Here is a 21,975-nt window from a genome sequence, read left to right on the forward strand (position 1 = left end):
AACGTTGCCACCGTCAAGGCAAGCCTGTGGGTTGACAAAAACTCAAATAGGAACGGAGATTTGAAAAAAAAATCTCGACATTCTTAAAAAAATCTCGACTTCGAGTCATCGACGACATGAACCAAAGATTCGAGACAATGGCTGCAAGCCATGTCGTGATCGAGAACAAGGACACCATCGATGGGTGTCGAGTTTGCTGAGTTTTTGAGGCTCGGAGCTTCTGGCTCCGTGGGTTTTCTGGGGAAGAGGAGAGCTGCAGACTCTCGGATTTGGGTATGGAATTGGATGCAGGCTGCAGGCCTGGCTGAGGGACGTTCTGGGCCATCGCAGTTTGCGGGCATGGTGGCTTGGTGCAAAGACACGGGTTCGAACAGAACCCTAGTTCCCAATTCCAATCTTTTTCCAATTCAATTATATTATATGCATGTATAATTCAATGAATCACATATTTACGTTGATGCATATGCAAATAATAGTTTCAATGCATGTACATATGTAAGATTCAATTCATGGCAAATATCAAATTCACATAATTGCATCAATTTTGGTTATGAGGCATACACAATTTATGTAGAATCTAAAATACGTTAAACGTAAAGTTGGGTCATGCATCATGGTGAATGTTCATGCTATCAGGGCTTCAAAAATATCGAGTTAAAAGCCGTTGTTTTAGAAGAACCTGATTGCGTGATGATATGAATGAACTGGTTTGATGCAGAAAAATTATTTCTTCAATTTCGGCTTTCATCTTCAAGCTTGTATCACGTTCAACATAAGAAGAAAAATAAATTGAATCAATAAAAGAATATGAATTCAATAAAATTAAAATTTAATCAATTAAAAATAATTGAAACGTAATACTCCCCTGATTGAAGATGAATAAATTCCCTTTAAATTCTTCTAAGCACAGCGTGAAGAGCGTGCTGATAACGTGTTGTGGCCTATATTTAATAGATAGGTGCGGCAAAGAGAAGAAGAGAGAATGGAGAATAGGTTTGAGGAATTGTGTGTTAATTCCCCAGTCCTTGTGCCTTTATTTATAGTAATTAGGAGGAGAGAAACTTGCTCTCCAAGTAATACAAAGTATATTAGGAAAGATCTTCTAGATCCCAAAGGATTCCTATTTTATCTCTACTTAGGATTTACACAATCACATATTGATAAGAACATATGTCACAACAGTATTTCTTTTTTTTAAGCACGATTCATGTGTTTATTGACAATCAAATGAATGAAAAAGTAAGTAGACCCCATTGATTTTAGGTATAACATGCAAAAAAAAAAAAAAAAAAGTTAAGTAGATGCCATTGATTTTAGGTGTAACATGCTTAAAAAAATGGAACTTTAATGAAAAGTTCCTAGTACTGTTCACTTTAACGAAAAACCACATTTTTACACTAAAAATCCAATATTGGTATTATTCACTTTACCCTTTATTTTGTTCTTATCGTTAAAACTCAAAGTTTTCAAGCCCTTTTCATTAGCTTTCCTAAAAAAAAAAAAGAAGTTAAGGAGATGCCATTGATTTGTCAAATTAAGTTCTTTTTTTTTGTCTAATATTTTGATTAACCAAAGTGGTATGTTTTCCCCAATATATCACTTCCATCGATTTTTTTTTGACAAAATTAAGCTATTATTGTTAAATTATACATTAGTAAATTACACTAACTAAATTACAAAGGATCAAAGGTTTGGGATCCTGTCGACAGGAATTCAACATGAACATGATAATAATAAACTCAAACAATACACAATTCAATTGTCATCGACCTGCGGGATTTATTGCTTGAATGGCTGCACAGGACTGAAGTCGGACGAGACAGCAGCACCATTAATTCTCTGCTTGACTCTTGAGACTGTGATATGATTTAGGCGGAGGTTCAGGAATTGTGGCCCCTTGTGTTGTGCTCTTGTTGTAATTTTGCTGTTGGAATTCAGCTGCGTGTGGTGACTGGTGCCTAAGGATTCAAGTAGATTTTTGAATTTTTGGTCAATATGATATGGACTTGATCTTAAAACTATAAATGTTGGTGCGTAAGCTAGAATTTTGAAATTGGTAAATTACATGGACTAAATTGCGAGATATAAAACTCTGGGGATTGAAGTGGAACATCATCAAAATTCAATTAACTAGCATCGCACTTTTGAGCATATTTTTAGTGTACTCCACTCCCCTGGGCGATATGGGATGCCATACCTAAAACACCAACAAATATGTTATATATCAATGTATAAATAAATTGAAAACGGACAGATACACTATATGAGATACCGTCCCGTGTTTCTGGTGCAATGAAAAATCTCTCTACAGTTTGGCCTCTTTTTATTGATTAGTTTATCTAAATTATCTCGTGGACTGTGTAACAGTGTTCTACATATGAACTATTATATATGACCAAAGAAAATATTATGGTAATTCAAGCAAAAATTATTGTATTATTTTTTAAGTAATAAAGAAAGTTAAACTACTATTTCATTAGTTTAGCAAATAAAATAAAATAAATTGTACTAATGGTTTCCATAACTTATTAGGAATTTCACTTTTATCCATGTAGGTTTGTTATGTTGTTCTTTTATTGGGGATTGGATCCTCTTCGAGGCAATGCCTCGGGATCCTACTGATCGGACAACATGGACCGTTGGATTTTGATTCAACAACTACAATTATTATAACTTTAGAGAGACCTCCCTGTTTGTAACTATTTGATCAAAATCCAACGACCTATGTTGTCCGGTCAATAGGATCCTGAGGCATTACCTCGGAGAGGATCCAATTCCCTTTTCTTGTAGTTTAATTTTGTTAGCATTATTAATCCAATCCGTTAAATGAGGCAAAATCCCTTTCAAATTGGATTTTTGAAATGAGAAGATATGAACAAAAAATGAATGACAAAGCAACTTTGTTGACAATCAAGACTAAAGTTAAAAAAGAACAACGGACGAAGATGCAAGAAAGTCAAGATTGAAAGCCAAAATTCAAATAAATTACGAGGATGATTAATGTTATGTGGCTAAAAAGTAACACGTGTATTTTTTTTATTATTAAAGGGAGGGAAGAGAATTCGAAAAATTTCGAAGATCGTGTAATCATGTTCTTTTATCGTACATCTTGCGATCATAAATTATTTAAAATTTAAAATTTAAAATTAAATATAAATAGTTACTAATGAAAATTGACCGCATAATGTACGATGAAAAAACATGATTACACGATCTCCGGAGTCCCCAGGAAAAGGATATCCTTTTCCAATTCGAAATTGTTATATTTATTAAGATGAGAGAAGAATTTCGAACCCGAAAAAGTAAGTAAATTTTTTATTAAGATATTGGACCATATGCAATAATTGTATTTTTTTTAACAAACGATATTATCTAAACCAAGAAAAAGAGTATGGGCTTAACCTCACAATGAATTAGCAATAATATGGTTCAAATTCGCATGTACCGAAAATCAAATATAAAACCTATCACTTACAAGAAACTATTTTCATCAGCATTGGGTGAAAATTCAAGTAAACTACGAGGACTTTTCCAGTAAAAACTTTAATTTGTTACCAAGTCAAGACACCATATATATATATTGACACAATCTTTCGGAGAATGTTTGGGTTCTTGCTTCCACCCCATTGCAGTTTTCCCATTTTCTTTTCTTGAGACGGGTGTGGGGATCGGAGGTGGGAACTTAATCACAATGGTCTTCGCCCTCGTTCTTTGACTCTTCCATTCGATTCATTCCATTTCCCCTTCCCAACTTTTTATTCCCTTTTCCTTCTGGAATTTCATGCGTTTGTCCTCTCCCTCACGGACTGCAAATTCCACGACCGTCCAAGAAAATCCACACCTTCGTCGTCTTTCTCCTCCAGGCTAGTCGCAGATTGGCTACACAGTTTCGAGTCTCTCCGCCATTAATGCGAGTTTCTTCTCACGTGTGTCTATTTCTCTCGTTACGTGAATAAACGGAGAAAGAAGAATGATTCCAAATCCTTTTTGATAATCCTACAGTTTACCATTTCTCCCTAAAGAAATTCCGTTTCCGATCATTTAGAAAAACACCCGTTTGAATATCTGTTCGTATTGGATCGAGGTTTGGGGTCCGATGGGTTGCGCAACCTCGAAGGAAAAGCGGTGCCGGCACTGCGAGAGCGCCTATTCTCCGATTTCCCGAAGCTACTCAATGGACGTCCACCACCCGCCGCAGACCAAAGGTGACAGCTACCATGTCGTCGCCCTCACCTCCTCCACCTTAGGCTCTATCAATCGCCCTGAAAACAGAGTAATTGTTAACGGATGCGATGATACCAACAACAAGAAGGAGAACCTAATCGGTTACGGTCGCGAAAAGGATAATGGACACGAGAACAAGGAATTCTCAATGGGATTGATCGAAGCCAAGACGTGGTCGAACATGATCGACGCGAAAATCCCAAAAATAATGCCGAAAACACCCACCAGGACGCCGCCGGGCGAGCCGGAGACGATCAATACATGGGAGTTAATGGAAGGCCTCGAGGACATAAGCCCTCTCCGGTCACCAGCTAATCACCTCCGGAGCTTTTCGTTCCACGTTGTTCGGGACCCGTGTCCGAGGCCGATTTCCCCTTCCGACAGCCCGAAATCGAGGTTCCAAGAAAATGGGAACTCCCCGCCTAAGCCGCAGCCCATGTGGCTTCAAATGTCGGATGAAAATGGTCAGGTGAAATCCAATTCTTTGATTGCGGATTTTGATCCGGATGTGATATCCGCGTTTAGGAAATCATTGTCGGAGATCAAATCAGAGGAAGATCCTTCCGATTTAGAGCATTTGGTTGTCAGAAAGGAGCCGGCTTGGGCCTGCGATGACGTGTTGGAGGCCCAGGACAAGAAGGACAGGGACAGAGTGGTGTTGTACTTCACGAGCCTCAGAGGGGTACGAAAGACGTACGAGGACTGTTGCCACGTTCGGGTGATACTGAAGGGCATAGGGGTCCGGGTGGACGAGCGGGACGTGTCGATGCATTCGGGGTTCAAGGAGGAGCTGAGGGAGCTTCTGAAGGAGGGGTACCATGCGGCTGCATTGCCCAGAGTGTTTGTGGGGAATAAGTACATTGGTGGAGCTGATGAGATTCGGCAATTGCACGAAGACGGGAAGCTCGAAAAGTTGCTTCAATATTGTGAAAAACTGGATGGCGGAGGTTGCGGCGGCGGCGGTGGCGGTGGAGTTTGTGATGCTTGTGGGGATATAAGGTTTGTGCCATGTGAAACATGTTCAGGGAGCTGTAAAATATATTACGAAGACATTGATCACGACGAAGAAGAAGAGGAGGAGGAGGAGGAGGAGGCGGAGGAGTGTGAATCGGGGTTCCAACGCTGCCCGGATTGTAATGAGAACGGCCTAATACGCTGCCCCATATGTTGCTATTAGTCCTGAATTCAGGTACTCATTAGTTTTGACCATTTTTGTGCTTATTTTCCTTCCTTTATTTTCGTGAGTTGTTTGTTGTACAGTAAAGAGTTTTGGTACATTTGATGAGAAAAGAAAAAAAAAACTTCAATGGGAAATAGTGGAATAATGTTTTAAGGAGAAGCAGGTTCCCTCAACCTATATGAGAATTGTAACACTATGTATGATCCTCTACAAGAATGAAATGCATAATATTATCAGATATTTGTTCTTGTTTCACTTCCCTAAAACCCCGATATGACCTATTATATAGGCAACTCTCACGTCAAATGAGACTAATCAAAATATACTGTTGTGAGAAGTTCTCGATGAATAACATGGTTGGTTGCCTCAACACAAATTTTTCTCCTTCTTCACCATCTTTCAGAACTTTCTTTTCCTAATTACCAGTCACATTTCATGAAAGTAGCATCTAACTTAAAGTTTATGCCCAAACTGTCATCGACGACAAATCTACCCTACCACCTATTGTACAACCATTGACACCTATGAATTTTGTTAACGAGTCCCTCAACTTCTTGCTTAGGTTTCTTAGTTAGGACCATCAAACAATGTATACATTTATCTCAACATTCAAAAATTTGAGTGCACTCCCGAGCATCTCATAAATAATCTGAATATTTCAGCCATTCGATCTTAGTTTTTATACTTTTAAACAAAAATTTGACAGTTAAACATAAAAACATCTCATAGATACGTACCGTAAAAAAGTACATCCACGTTGGAAATGGATCATCTCCGGATCCATTCCTCATAATCCATCAAGTCCGAGGATCCGAACCATTAAAATTTGATCTAACGGCTAAAGTTATTATAATTTTTAAAGTGGACCCCTACTTGTAACCGTTTGATCAAATTTTAATGGTTCGGACCTCTAACTTTGATTGATTAGGTGGAAGGAATCCAGAGATGATCTCTTTCCCTCCACGTTAACCCCATATAAAGGGCGCTGCAGTTCTAAAAGGGTAGCAGAATTGCTAGAGTGCTAGTGGTAATGCAGGCACATTGTTTCATAGATGTGGACGGCTGTACTCATTAGCACAAACTTCTGCACATATATATTATAGAAGAAGCAAATATAATTATAGTTAAGTGTGAAATTGTGGCATGTTGGTCATTTGGTTGAATAATTTATACTCAATAATATTTTTATGGTGTATTGTATGTATAGAAGTAGTTGGCTTCATCCATCTCAGAGATGGGAAGGATCATCCAACATCCTTTGATGCTTCATGCCAAGCAAATTAGGTGATGAAATCATCGAAGGGTCAATGTCGGCGAAACAAAATAATGTTGAGTGCCCTGGTCAATCCACCGTGTTTCGACTTCTGATCGGTTTGAAATTAGTGGCTATTTTCACAGATAAATTATAATTTGACATGCGTTATAAGAAACTCAACAATATTTCACATATCGACTGCCTTAGATCATTTCTTTTTACAAGGCTACTCAACAATCAATAAGACTAAACCATCATGAGCTGGTCTAGTGGTTGGGACGAATTCAATTTTCAAGTATGTCTTCCACATAACAAGTCTTGAATTTGATTTTTAGTGTTGATGAATCATACAATGTTTGAGAAAAGTTGAAATACCTGACCTCCGAAAAAATAGATTGACATGATAGAGCCAACAACTTGTCCCTTTTTCTTAAAAAAAAAAAAAAAACCAATAAGACTATCGGGAACTTTAATGAAAAGTTTTCGGTACTGTTCATTTAACGAAAAACCATATTTTTACACTAAAAAGTCAATTCTGGTACTATTCACTTTACCCTTTATTTTGTCTTTATCATTAAAATTCAAAGTTTTCAAACTCTTTTCATTAGTTTTCTATAATACTTTCACATTCTAAACCCAAGGAAAAGGAGTTCGAATTATTAGTAATATAAAATAAAATATTCTGAAAATTCGATTCTACAAAATAAAGAACTGATTAATTATCTTAGCTGTGGACTGGGGGACTGGGGAGGACGGCTCTAACCAAATTAAGAGATATACTAGGCAGAATATAATAACATGACATGGTGCCATGTACATATGGTGGTGCCACTAAGGGACACCAGCATAAGACAAATTAATCTCAATAATGAGTGCCAAAAATGTTGCCATCTCAACTTCGATAATCTCATCTTTCATCGTTTGGGCAATCCAAGTCATATTAGGGTTTTCAAGCGAAGATTTTTACATATAATTGAGATATATTATTTTAAGTCGACAAAACTTAACACGTATTTTTTTTATTTGAGCACTCATCACATGATGAATGTTGCAAACTTCGCTCATGACATTGAATTCTCTCATCTCGAGGCCCTTAACATAATGAAATTGTTTTGGTTATGGTGATCCGATCACATCATCAGTAACACATTCTCATGAATTTATAAAATTATATTTTAGTCTCATCAGCTCTACATTAACCTTACACGATGTAAGAACTGTCATCGTTAGACAACACTACTATTATTTCTCTCTAACATCGAAAATAACAATTGGCTACGAGACGCATGCAATCAAATCATATCAATTTGGGTTGTTAAGAATTAGAAGCCACATTAATGTGGTGACAAAGGGATAGGAAGAAAAGAGTGTTATGAACAACTGTTTCTTGTCAAAAATATTATGGGTTTGTTTGTAACTACTTTTAAAATGGGTGAAAGCACTTTTAAAGTGGCTAAAAGCGTTTATAATAAAAACGAATTGGTGTTTCTTGTAGGAAGCACTTTAAATGCTTTTGGAATCCAAAAACACTTTCAGTCATTTTAAAAGTGTTTCTAAACAAGCTCTAGGTCATTAAACAGCTGAAATAAAACAGTCCCTAGAGTAACGACATTATCTAAAAGTTGCATTTGGGACCAGTCCTCTGTCCTCCTCTATTTGTAAAAGAAAATTGAAGAAGAAAGTTGAATCTTCATATATTGTTGGATCGATAAGGTTGCCCCATATTCGGCGGATTCCCTGGAAAGTGATTCCCATAAGTGAAAAGGGCGACAAGTTCCAGCATTTTTGCTTTCTAGTTGTATGATATGATTTGGATGATGGGAGTTTTAGAGCTCGTTTGAAAATACTTTTAAAATGATTGAAAACGTTTCTGATGAAAATGTTTCTAGGACCAATTTTCCATAAAAATGCAAATGAATCCTCAAAATGCACTTAAAAGTGATTCATGCAAAAAGCACACAATTAATGTTTCTTGCAGGAAGCATTTTAAATGCTTTTATAACCCAAAAATATTTTCGCTAAAAACACTTTTAGTTATTTTAAAACCACTTCCAAACAAGCTCTTACACAACCATGTTTACAGTATACGTTTTCCTCCTAAACCAAACAATGCTTAGGAGGAGCAAAGTCGGTGGACGTTCACAGTCTGCCATCAAGCTGAGACCTTATGATCCAAAAACCAATTGATTAATCAATCTCATTAAGCATGATTGTTGTGGATTAGGGGGATGGAAACACCTCATCTCGACTGCCTTGTCACACCACCCGTCCACTTAAAACAAACAAGGAGGACTTTTGCATTCGAGTTCACTAAAATGGGCCCGAATGCTGGAATCCCCCAGTTGTATGTCTTGGGGCAAATGAGTGAATATGATAGGGCAACTTGTTGAAGTTTATGACGGATTAGGGCATCATAAACCAAAGAAAAAGAAAGGAAGAATTCTAAATTAAAATAGCGAATAGGAAGTCAAGGATTTGCGGAACTCTAAGAGCAAGTCCACACCAAGTGTTTGGGAGGGGTGGACTTGCTCTAAAAACCGGGTAGGAGATGTGTAGGGCGGTGGCACAAATCCTTGGGCGTGGGTTTTATTTGGCCGAATTCTTAGGTGCACATGTCATATGCGGCAACACATTCACAAAAGGTGGGACCGAGTCGCCGTCTTTTGTGGCAACACGTCACAAAAAGATAAGATATGAATTTCAGTGTAACTATTTAATTAGGGCAAATCTTACATTGAGTGAGATCAACGTGAGATCAGATGAGACTAAAATACATCAAATCTTATGCTTTTGTAGAACGTGTCATATTGTAACTATGACATAATTTTTTTTCGAGAGTAGGACACCATGCATTTTGACCCACCCGCTCCCACCCGTACGCACAGCGTCCTGCCTGCCGCAACCTACAACTGCTCCGTAGATGGTGGCTCGAAAAACAACATGACTTTAAAGTGGAACATCACGGAGTCGTTTGGAAGTAAAGACTTGGGCAATAGTAGCTGCTGCAATGCTGAATACGTGTATAATGATTGTTGGCAGATGAAGAACATCATAAAAAAATTAGGAAGTAGTTGATGGGGAGGCAGAGGGAGTTGGGAAGATTAAACCTTTATTACGAAGACTAACAACCACAATCTTTGATGAAATTAATAATGTTTGAAATATTTTAACATTAATTGTGGTGGTTAACTAGAGTCGAGTCTCAGTTGCTGATCATCTACCAGGGTGCTTGCTGATTGCTTGCCTTCCAAGAATTGTTGGTTTGAATAATTGGGTCAAAAGTGTGGATGGAGCATATTGAATGGGTCGTCTTATTAGGGTCATCACCAATTAGATTGCTTTCTGTGTTCATGCAACAATGTTTTCACTAAATTAATTACTTTAAACCAAATAAACGTAGAAAAACTAGCATGTCATGACTTCATATTCTCTCTCTTTATGTTAAAATAATCGGGTGAGGCGAGAGATGAAAAATTGGAAGTTACGAATCGAGAAAGTGAAAGAAAGAATGGGCGTGAGATCAACTAAGAGGATGATTCATCTAACTACTGATGTTAAGTTTTTTTATTACAGACTTCAACGTGGAACGCACGATTTTTTTTTAAATCCTTACATGTCAATATACTCAGAGAAAGCAAACTTTTTTTTGTCAGCAAAGCAAATTATGGCCGATGGTTAGTGTCATTTGTAAATAAGAGCAGTTAGATCATTTAACCTAATAAGATCATTTGTGAGTAATGACTTGTTTAAATATGTAACTTAAATGTGCACTGGATAAAGCTTGGCTTGGTATTATTTAACGCAAAATAAAATCATAAAAATTATGAATAAAAACGGCCCATTTGTAACTTTGGGCTTAGGCCTCATTCTGTATTGGTCCGGCACGGGATAGCTAAAATTTTCCGGTTTTTCTTCAGTATGTGTTCATAATAAGTATCAAGTACAACGCTTTTTACATATCGGAGTGGTACATTACACGTCACTTTCAACACCAAACACTTGCATGTGAGTACAGTACGACTTTAAACACCAACAATACCTCAGTACCTCGTAAAGAAGGAAAATCGAAGTTTTTCTTCACAACAATTTCTAACCTAGGTTGGCATGTAACAAAAGTTGATTTATTTGGAGAGAAATCAGTAGACACAAAACGTTCTAGACAAATGTTGGAGATTAGTTACCGCCATGACTACCCAAATCAGCTGCAGCCTTGCTTGCACGAGTCAATACATCTGAAAACCAAAGAGCTCCCTTGGCAAAGTAGCTGCTGTTGACCACAGCGCTTCCTGCTGCCACAGCTGCTTCCCCAGTATACGTAGCTGCCACCACCACCGCCGTTCCAGTAACGGTTGCAGCTGATTTGGTGATATCCGAAACATGGAACTTCTCGTCCACAGTTTTGACAACTTCCCTGCCTGCGTGAATTTTTTCAGTGAGGCCGATTCTGTCGCTGAGCTCACAAACCTTGGCTGCTGCAGTTGCTGAGAGTTGATGGGACTCGTCGAAAGCTTTGGCCTTGGTTAATGCGTCTTTTCCCAAAACATATCCCTTGGATGCCAGTGTTTTGACTACCGTTACTGCTTCTCCGGGGGTAGAGACGAACTGACTCGAGTGATAAGTCTGATAACATTGTACAAGATTTAAGAAATAATTAAGTTTACATGAAAGACTGTTGTGCTAAGCTTGTGCTGTGATAAATCTTCAACCAAAACAGTCCAAGTTGTTAATTTACACCTACCGTTGAGCTAGTATTGCCTTCGGGATAAGTAGAACCGTTCCAAGCATCGGATTCATCGATATAACTTCCCCAACTTGTTATGCATACACATTGATCTACGATCCTAGCTCCCTGAAATTTAAAAACAAGGAAGAAAGGAAAACTCAGTAAGCAACCAATATCAAATACCTGAGGCATTGTGACGCTAAAATTCATCCATGTGAAAATGTAATCGTCTTTGTTAGACTGACATCCGGTATTCCTGATCTAGATTCCATGCAGGCAAATTTCAACAAATATGTGGGTTCTTCGCCATTTACTATCTCGACAAATTGTGCAATTCCATCATCAAACCGAGCATTATGCAATTCCAAGTTCGGACTGACTTATTATGGATCTAGAGACAATGAATCTCTAACAGAGAACGCAAACTACCAACTTGATTGACCGAATTAAGCATGAAAAGCAACTTTTGGGTTCAGTGACTGGCAACTTACGCTGAGTAATATCGCAGTTTGCAGAGCAAAAGCATCTCTGAATGTCACATATGCAGTAGAGGCATATTCACCGGATCTGTTATCAATAACAAAAGCATTCTCCCAATCAGATAATACATTCATTAAGAAAATTTAGAGGACTTAACTCGATTAACATTTGGAAACTAGAACTCGTGCAAACATATGACTTCATGTATCTCATGACAGATGCTCTTATATTTTCTCGCAAAGCAAGCTTTCTTTGAGTGAGAGCAGTTAGTTATCAAATGCGAAGTTTCTGCTGAAGTACTGAAAATAGTTCTTCATGTATACAAATGTTTACAGATTTTGTTACTATGGATGAGTGTTATGAACACAAAAATTTGGTTCGGTGAAAATCACAACAACGAACACAACTAAAAGCCAAAACAATCACTTCTGAACTTGTGGAAATCTCACATCATACCATTGGTACCATTGTTTACGCTGCTAACTTCAATTTCTTTAACAACTAAGATAAAGAAATTGAAGAGCCTTCACGAACGGCGTTGTTCCTTTTGACCAATTTCCAAAAACAAACTGCTTCTGACTGATTCAAGCAGTTTAAGGTGGATAAACCCCATATATAAACATGACCAAACAACCATTTTCTGAATTCAGTACAAAAACTCGGAAGCATTCTCAATAATTAGAAGCAGGGGAAAATGAATTATACGGTACCTGATGATTTCAACATGCTCAACTGCACCACAATGACCGAAAAAATTGTAAACATCCTCCTCTGTAGCTTTAGGGGACAAACTTGTAACTTCAGCGGTGTAACCACCCGGATACATTTTCCCGAAAAAACCGGATTGAGAGAACCTGGGAAAATGAAAGAACAATAAAAACCAGCTTATACAACAAACATAACTTGGACTCACAACAGCATTTCACAGCAAGGCTTCAACTGTCATTGCATAGAATTCCTCAATGGAGGAACAAACGAAAGGGATAAGAATATTATCAGAAACAGATAGAAGGCATTGTCATGTTTCAATCCATATGTCATGTGATGATCATCCATCCCTCTAAGTGGTCCATACTGACGAACATAATTTAACAGGAAGAACAAGAAAAAATTGAATGCTTCTAACATCAAGTGAAAGCCATGAGTTTTACAATGAGACCTTGATTACTCAAAAATTAAAGTTAAAACTTAAATCCGTCAACGCCATGTGGTGCTACTAATTCAGGTGGCGGTGTAACAGTTACTCTGAAAATGCAAGCATAATTACTGATTATAATTCTGAAAGAAATAAAGAAAGAGGGCAATCCTCAGAACCACCAAAGAATGTCAAATTCCTAAGAAACCAATGTCAACTCGCATTATAGAATCAAAGAACGTCAAAGAATCATTAGTGGGAAAGTGATAAACTTGAGCTATGATTAATTGCCGTGACTAATAAAGTCAAAGCTGCCTGTTGACCGTAGAAATTACAAAATCTATGGCTGAGTAACTACTGAGCTAATTATGCTAACCACTCACTACTGAGCTCGGTCGGGCGAAAGAGATGGATGTGATAATGTGGTGATGAAATGTATTGCTGACTTCTACACCGAGCCACTTCAGCCAAGGAAGGAACACTCTCGGCTTTGGGTTCTAAAACCTGAAGACAAGGTTATGCCTTGTGCTATAAAGGCACTATATTCGATTGCTTCAACTATATTCGTGCAAATATAGGTGCGCCAAATCAGTATCAGGCTGTACGAACAAAGATACTCAAAGGAGATGAGTGTGTTTAAGGTAATAGTGGTTCGGCCGTTTGAATGCCGAACTCTAAAATGCCCTTATCAGTAAACAATCATAGAACACCTCACTTTGTTGGTGAAATGACCTCGTACGGGGAAAGAATCGTAGACTCTTTACCGGATGACACTTGGAGTTAACCAACTGAACTAAAAGTAGTGTTGTTTAACCAAATTGAAGGTACTCCTAGATCAACTCTCTACGGCTTCAGTGATGTTCACCCGAACTGAATATGTTGCCGGTTTATCAACCCAATGATGATTGAATGTGTGTAGGATTAGTGAAGCAGTTAGTGTTTTTCTCAGGGTATGAGAAGGTTTCGCGTAGAGCGTTTGTTTGTATGTTGAGTTGAAGGTCCTAACCACTTCTATTTTTAAGGACATGCATGCCTTGGTTGATAAGTTCCATAACCAATTCGAATTCGATCATACTATTAGAACTCTATCACTGATCAAGCTTCTGCAAAGCGTTAATCCTTATCACATCTCCACGACATAGTACGTGCCGAGCATCACCGAACCACCACCACATGCTAATCATCATCCCATCTTCGTCTAATCATTATTTAGATCAATGATTTATCTCACAAATAATCATATGGATTTGGTGGTTACAGCATGACCATTCATTGGTGATGATGATTATCCCTTTACAAGCCTAACAATCCAATCCAATGCACTGCATGCTGGCAAACAAGACTACATAGCAAATTTGATGGAATTGCATCACTAATTAACATAAACCACACGTGAATAAACACATGTATGGACCAAATCATCCCATTCGTTGATTACACCAAGACTACATAGCAAATTCGATGATTATCCCTTTACTATGATTATAAAAGAAATCATAATAATATCCACATAAAAAGTTACCTTAACAGTTCTTCCATCCAACGGCTTAGAACTTTGTTCATTCAACGGTCTTAATTCCACGAGGCCGATGGTGTAATATTGAGTTCAAACACTACCTTAATCTTATACTATGAGAATCTAATTCGAAAGATGATTCTTGTAATGACAATTGGGAAAATCAATGAACCGAAAACCCCAGATAGAAAAGTTCATAAATTTGATAATTGGTGCAGTTTACATACCAGTTTTTGAATCGGGAGCACTGTGAGAGGCTCCAACGAAGAAGAAGAGGAGCGTGGCGTTCGATTGCCGTTGGAGGAGCGTGGGCTAATCCCTTTGTGCCGCCGTCGGAGACCTTTACGATCCGATTGGCGGGGAATGATCTAGTTTTCTGTTGGGTAGAATAATCATAAAGCCAAAAAGGTTCTTTTTTCGTAAAATTAACAAAAAGAAATAGGTAAAAAGTGTTGACCAAATGAAATGATTCACGAAAACGGTGGCGTATTGCTTTAATGTCCAAAGATCGTTCTTTTTTTATTAAATGTCTAAAGATTGTTATTCGTTTGAAAGCAAAGTCCATGGGATACTATTTGGTTTTCCAATTTATCATAATTAATGTTAGATTTTCTACAAGATTGAAGCCTGGTTTGGTACTGAGGGGCTTCTGAAAAAAGTGGGTATCAAAAAAAGTTAAGAGCTTTTTTGTATTTGGTAAACATTCAGCTTCAATTTTTTTTCACAGTTTTGAGTGAAAAAAGCCAAAAAACACAAAGCTGCAAAACCCAGCTTTGAAAAAACGGTTTTTTTTTCACATCTGTTACATAAAAGTTTACCAAGCACTATAATACTTTTTTTTTCAAAAGCACTTTTACAAAAAAGTTTACCAAACACTCTGCTGCTTTATTTCACAGCTGTTTATTCTCACAGCACAGCAGAATCAGTTTTTTTTTCAAAGCACAACAATACCAAACGAGCCCTGAGAGTCTTTGGAATTTCGATTCCAAAAGTAAGAAAAAGGTATAGAATTTTTAATGAGAAATTTTATTTAGATTCATTTATCTTTTTTCTGCACTTAAACTTGTTATTTTTTATTTTGAAATTCCGAATGTGTCCAATAATTCTCTCTTTACACCCAAAATGCAAAAAAATAAAAATAAAATTCAAGCACTAGAAAACTCTGGCCACCCTATCTTTCCAAATCCCAACCACTCTCAATTTCTACCTTTCCCTAACCCCCCCCCCCAAGTGCCACATTCCCTACCGTCCACAATGAAAACCCAAAATATCTAACCATCACTACCCCCTTCCAATCTTTCTTAGTATATTGGCTCTCTTGCCACTCAAGCATGCAGCAACTAAAAGTATTTTTTCTAGTTGATGGTGGTATCTCTCGGCGTTTACCATAACTCTCAACTTCGATCCCATCTAAACTTTAGATACTTCAAATGGGTGAATCATGTGTTGGCGAAACATAAAGACCCGAACGTAGAACAACTCAAGGCTTGCTTCTTTCTAGGTTTTTACAATGCAAAAGTTCCATTGATAGCCGGATTCAATTTGCATTAGAAAAGAGAGTTCAAACACTTGAGTTGGAGTTTTTCGCTGACGGTTTTGTTTCCAACGATATGCATTTGCTCGCAAGCTATTATGTATTAGTATCAGTGCAAATAAAGGGTTTATGTTGGAGCAGTTTTTGCATTATGCATGGGAGAACTTGATGAGTTTTGACAATTCAAGTCTACACTCTTGTAGACACACTCCTAGTTTCAAGTCCCTCAAAGTTCTTCATTTCCGACAAATTAGAGCGAGTGATAAAGTTCCCGAGTAATCTAACTATCCAATCCTTGAACGACAAGTTAGAGTGATGAATGAGATCTTTGGGGTTTTCATTGTGGGTGGTAGGAGAGGTGGTGGTGGGGGGTTAGGGACGGGTAGAAATTGGGGGTGGTAGGGGTTTGGAGAGATGGGGTGGCTTAAATTTCTTAGTGTTATAATTTTATTTTTTATTTTTTATTTTCTTTTTCATTATGAGTGTAAAAGGAGAATTGTTGGGCACTTTTGGAATTTCAAGACAAAAAAAAATAAGCTGGGTGTAAAAAAAGGATAAATGGGTCTAAATAAAATTTTCAATTTTTAATTCTTAAGGTTACTTCATAATGCATTTCAACGAATGGAAAACGTCTATAATTTAGGTTTGTTGGAAATTTTAATATTATTATTATTATATTAAATTAAATAATTGAATGGAAATTGAAAGTGATGCCTTTAGGTGGAAAGATATGTTTATCTTGAAGAGTTGCAACTTTTGACTCTTCATGAATGGTCACATGTTTTTCAAAGAGGTATCTCAAATTCTATAAATAGGGAAGCCCCCTATAATTATTTAACAACTTTTACATTCACATATTCATACACTTAGTGCACTACTGTTAGAGAGTTTTGTAGTGTCATATTCAGTTCATATGAGATAATATTCAACACAATCGTGGTTCATTGGAGTCTTATGATTTGGAGTGCTACTATTATAAGGATATGGTCGTTGTATCTTAGAAGACAAGCGTCGTTCAACCATAAGCACCGTATTGGGGTATAAACTTGTCTTAAAGGACAAAGTGTCCAACACTTGCCTCGACCATATTGAAGGTTTTTCTAATCCATTATGTTATGTTCATTTAACATTGGTTACTCATGTGCATTACTTTGATATATAATTGCATGAATTATTTCTTGATTTTTTATGTGATTTAATATAACAATTAAACCCTAATTTTTTCCAGCAAAGTTCTCATTCAAGATTTGTCTCTATCAAAGTGATTCAAATTCATAATTTTTTTATCATCTAAAATGTGAAAATAATGTTTGATTTAGAAAAAATTGAAATGAAAATACGGATAAAAGCAGCAAAAATTATCAATTTACATCTTTTTTTTTTAACAAACAATATTATTTACACTAAACGGGAGGAGTGGGCTATTAGCCTCATAATAGGCTAGCATAAGGTGGTTCAAATTTGCCCTTGGCAAAAATCGAACCTAAGACCTCTTACTTACAAGTGAAGATAAATACTACTAGATCGTAGTATTAAGTGGCAAGTTGTGGACATTGTAATTGTAGAAAGCTTGTCATGAGCAATATGTATATGCACCTCTAAGGTATATATTTATCTACATCCACTTAGCTAATAAATAAATAAATCATATACTATACTCTTCGCTAGATCAGGGCCTAAGTTTGAGTTCCATTGCCGACAATTCCTCTTGGTGGGCGATCTGTAAAAATCAAAAGAAGGGCTAAGACCCTGTAAGTCTTAAAAAAGACTTGTGGTATGCCTTGGTCTTGGGATGGAGTAGCCTCCCCTCCCCCTAAACTTTTTTTTTTTTTTTTAAGTTAAGGAGATGAAAGAGATACAAATATGGAGTGCGAGGAGAAAGTAAGTGGAGTGGCGGATCTATAAATTTTCTTGTTGGGAGGCAAGAGCCAAACCCCACACCAATTTTCCCCTTCATGCGCATTGTTCACTATCCTTTTTTTTAGTATACTGGGAACATGATTCAGTACATCAAGAGTCATAATATATTTGGTTAGATATTTTTTTAAAGTTTCCAACCAATTGTATTAATATACTTGGTATGCCATGCCGCATTTCCGACGCACTAAAAAATATCTCACAAAGACAACTTGGCCCTCTCAAATAAAAGATAATGTTAGGAAAATCAAAAATTTAAACTAAATTGTAAAGTAAATGACGTGGCATCAATAAAAAATACACGTTAATCAAATCATCAATCATCACATCATTTAGTTTACTTTAAAATTTAAATATCCTTAACATTTCTCATAAAAAAAATCTTCTATATAAAATTCGAAACATCGTAAATAGCAAAACACACGAATAGGGGCAATAGCCTTAGGCCATCTCTAACCGAGGACTGGCCAGATGGCTCGTTTTAGCCCTCTGGCCCTCCAAGATTCTCCAAGATATTAATATTTTAATGAACAGTACATGGCCATATTTGCCTCCGTCTCCAACCGAGGGCCAAAGTGTCACAGCCCGTCCTGGAATTTTAATTCCGAGGACGTGAAAAGACGAAAATGCCCTTAAACGGGACTAAGGGGCGAAAAATTTAACAATTGGTTTTACTTAAAGTTCCTAAGTTATTTGGTTTTAGGAACTTAAACTAGGCTTAAGTTTGGATTTTTATGTTGGAACTTATGAAATTGGGATTGGGTTGGACACATGGGATCCCCACACCTCAAAACCCTCCCCATAACCCGTAACATTGTCTCTCTCTCTCCTCCCTCACGATTTCTCTCAGTTTTCTCTCCCTCTCCTTCGAACTCACACGGACCACCACAAAACCACCCTAAATCTATACCAACGACGGAGTTAAGACCACCATCGAACTCCTGGAACCTCCACGATCACGTAGACACCATTTTCAGGTAACATCTCCTTCAGAAAACCTAGTTTCTAAAGTCCCCGTGAATGTGCACTGTTCATGCACACGTAAATTCTTATGTTTTTGGGATTTTGAAGCTTGTAGGAAGATTAGTGAGGTCCCAAGGAAGCTCGAAGTGCTTCGTTGGAAGTTTTTGGACGTAAGAACACGGAGATCCGACCGTTGGATGGTGATGAAATTTTAGGATGTTATCCTAGAGGTATAATGTGGACCTCTGGAAGTTATGGATTTAAAATCTGAGTGGCAGATCTTCCGGATCGAACTACGTAGTGACGTATTTTATATAAGTTATATATTCTATCACTATGAATTCTGAGGTTGGAATTAATTATTGTTTTAGGCGCCGATCGTCATGACGCCTTGGCGTATTGTGCTAGGGAGTTGTAGGGCGAACTCCAGGTGAGTGGGCAGTTTTGTTTTCCGTATATATATATACTTGACGTTTTCCCAGAAATTGAAAATGCATGAAATTATGTTTTAAATGAAAGGTATATAGAATTATATAAAAACGTGAATTGAAAGGTCATGCATAGAAGTATATGAAATATATATGGAAATGTAAATCGAATTGCCATGCATGAAATGATATGAATCAAATGATATGAATTGTTATATGATGCATATGAATGAATGGTGCGGCGGACGCACAGGTGAGTATCAGGTGAGTATTTAATTACTGTTATGATGATGATGATATATATTGAGCTCAAATCCTGCACCATGGTTTAGTGCTTATAGTATTCACCGCATCGCACGCTCGCCTTGGATCCAAGTAGATGCTGGTCGCACAGTCCACGCGGAGTGGGTGCGACGGGCCAGTCGAAGAGTGTTAGTGAGATTTCGACTGGTGGGTGACCTTAGATTATGTGCACAGATGATTGATGAGAAAGCACTAGAGCGTAACTTGTGTGCAGAAGGCCGGACAGGTCACAGAGGTGACTCCGGTAGAGTGAGAGTGATAGAATTTGAGCTCTAGGTTCAACCGTACAGGGCTATTAGAGGGCCTCCGGTTGATTACTTTCTTGCACCTGATATGATTATTGTTGATGCATCTATACTTAACTGTTGAATTAGACATGGCATGGCATGATTGATAAAGAAAAATGTTGAGATAGTAAAAATGAAGTTTTGAGAATATATATGTATATTTATATTTTACATTTCTGGGAAAGTATACAAGTTTTACGGAGAGGGGTTACAACGTTTTGAGAAAGTTGGATTTGGAAAAGAATTGTTTTACTGACCCACTCAATTTTGGTTTTGCGCCCCTCCAGGTTCAGGAATCACAAAGGTGTGGTGACTAAGAGGAATTTGACGGTGTTCTGACAGATTGAACAAAATTAGGACTCACCTTCGGGTGTATCAACTTAAATTGTATCTTAAAGCTTCCGTACTGTGCAAATGGTTACGTCACTCTCACGTGACGGCCAGCATGCCCTCCTTCGGGACGGGGTGTGTCAGTTGGTATCAGAGCATGGTTGCAATCTTGGACATTTTGAGAAGTTTCTAGTGAATTCTGTCAGAACTACACCGCCTCGTAGCAAACCATGTAGTTAGAGGAACTTAGTCTCCCTGATTTAGCGGGTTAGGGGAAACTATTATTATGGTGATTCAGTATATTATCAAAATGGAAATTTTAAGATGGGTAATGAGTTGAACTTGAATCACCTTATGAAATGATGAACCTGAGGGAACGAAGTGACGGTTTAACCGTTTGGAAAAGATGTTTCGGAATATGCAAGTTAAAGGAAATTTCCTTCTGACAGGTGGGTCGAGACGACTACCTGGTTTGAGTTATGAACGTGTATCCTGATGGAAGCAGGAGTATTAATTGTTGTCACCAGAGGAAGCAGCCGATTTAAAATTGTTTAAGGACTTGTTTAAGGAAAAGTTTATCCCTCTGGCATTTATCGATGGTAGTAAACAAGAGTTTACAAATATGAGACAAGGAAGGTGATGATCGAGGGATATTATAGAAAGTTTTCAGACTTGCCTCGTTCCATCCAGATATTGTTGTTAATTTGGTGGAGGTGTTATGTTGTTTTAAGCTGGGTGGCAAAAGGGAAGTGGTATTTTGGGTGACCACTATCCATTGTACTTCTTACCAGGAATATACGAGATGCTGTTGAGTCTTGAGGACTCTGAGAACATGAGCAACGAGAATAAAGAAGAATAAAAAAAAAATTGGCTAAGGTGCATAATGTATTATATTTCGATGCGTTGTCACTAGGTGGCAGATTCGTCACATGGGATTCTGGTGTAACTATTGAGAATTAAGACAAAGTAAGTGGTAAAAATTTTGTGAAGAAAATCATTCAGTAGAAAATTATATTGGAGAAAGAGAATCGGATGAGAGAGATTTACCCGAGGACATTTTATGAGTATTGGTGGATTATGATTGTATGAAATTTCGGGGACGAAATTTTATAAGGAGGGGAGATTGTCACAGCCCGTCCCGGAATTTTAATTCCGAGGACGTGAAAAGATGAAAATGCCCTTAAACGGGACTAAGGGGCGAAAAATTTAACAATTGGTTTTACTTAAAGTTCCTAAGTTATTTGGTTTTAGGAACTTAAACTAGGCTTAAGTTTGGATTTTTATGTTGGAACTTATGAAATTGGGATTGGGTTGGACACGTGGGATCCCCACACCTCAAAACCCTCCCCATAACCCGTAACATTGTTTCTCTCTCTCCTCCCTCACGATTTCTCTCAGTTTTCTCTCCCTCTCCTTCGAACTCACACGGACCACCACAAAACCACCCTAAATCTATACCAACGACGGAGTTAAGACCACCATCGAACTCCTGGAACCTCCACGATCACGTAGACACCATTTTCAGGTAACATCTCCTTCAGAAAACCTAGTTTCTAAAGTCCCCGTGAATGTGCACTGTTCATGCACACGTAAATTCTTATGTTTTTGGGATTTTGAAGCTTGTAGGAAGATTAGTGAGGTCCCAAGGAAGCTCGGAGTGCTTCGTTGGAAGTTTTTGGACGTAAGAACACGGAGATCCG

At 37.7% G+C, this 21,975-nt stretch overlaps 2 protein-coding genes and 1 long non-coding RNA gene across 4 annotated transcripts; 2 read left to right on the plus strand and 1 right to left on the minus strand.

The window, feature by feature from the left end:
• Window positions 1–3,600: 3,600 nt before the first annotated feature.
• LOC126583691 (uncharacterized protein At5g39865-like) lies at window positions 3,601–5,644 on the plus strand. Its single transcript, XM_050248189.1, has one exon. The coding sequence runs from the start codon at window positions 4,097–4,099 to the stop codon at window positions 5,399–5,401; it is 1,305 nt and encodes a 434-aa protein (XP_050104146.1). The 5' UTR covers window positions 3,601–4,096; the 3' UTR covers window positions 5,402–5,644.
• A 4,904-nt stretch (window positions 5,645–10,548) lies between these two features.
• On the minus strand, window positions 10,549–14,945 carry LOC126583692 (binding partner of ACD11 1-like). 2 transcript variants are annotated; one of them, XM_050248192.1, is made up of 5 exons: window positions 14,741–14,945; window positions 12,573–12,716; window positions 11,874–11,949; window positions 11,398–11,508; window positions 10,549–11,279 (listed from the first exon to the last, which is right to left on the minus strand). In XM_050248192.1, exons 2-5 carry the CDS (start codon window positions 12,686–12,688, stop codon window positions 10,833–10,835), a joined length of 750 nt encoding a protein of 249 aa, XP_050104149.1. In that variant the 5' UTR covers window positions 12,689–12,716; window positions 14,741–14,945; the 3' UTR covers window positions 10,549–10,832. The 2 variants fall into 2 exon arrangements, with proteins under 2 accessions (XP_050104149.1, XP_050104147.1); XM_050248190.1 differs by lacking the exon at window positions 14,741–14,945 and adding an exon at window positions 14,520–14,551.
• Window positions 14,946–19,116: 4,171 nt separating this feature from the next.
• Window positions 19,117–21,028, plus strand: LOC126583693 (uncharacterized). The gene is made up of 2 exons (XR_007609800.1): window positions 19,117–19,357; window positions 20,233–21,028. It is a non-coding gene; the product is annotated as an uncharacterized LOC126583693 (long non-coding RNA).
• Window positions 21,029–21,975: the final 947 nt, after the last annotated feature.

The sequence above is a fragment of the Malus sylvestris genome, chromosome 9 (genome assembly GCF_916048215.2).
Source record: "Malus sylvestris chromosome 9, drMalSylv7.2, whole genome shotgun sequence".
NCBI classification, from domain to species: domain Eukaryota; kingdom Viridiplantae; phylum Streptophyta; class Magnoliopsida; order Rosales; family Rosaceae; genus Malus; species Malus sylvestris.

Excerpts from the sequence above, each read along its gene's own strand:
- LOC126583692 (XM_050248190.1), bottom strand. Across the intron at positions 11,950-12,572 it reads GAGCATGTTGAAATCATCAG|ATCCGGTGAATATGCCTCTA; the intron begins GTACCGTATAAT and ends TATTGATAACAG. Across the intron at positions 11,509-11,873 it reads AAACTGCGATATTACTCAGC|GGAGCTAGGATCGTAGATCA; the intron begins GTAAGTTGCCAG and ends TTTAAATTTCAG.
- LOC126583691 (XM_050248189.1), top strand. The coding sequence starts at position 4,097 with ATGGGTTGCGCAACCTCGAAGGAAAAGCGGTGCCGGCACTGCGAGAGC.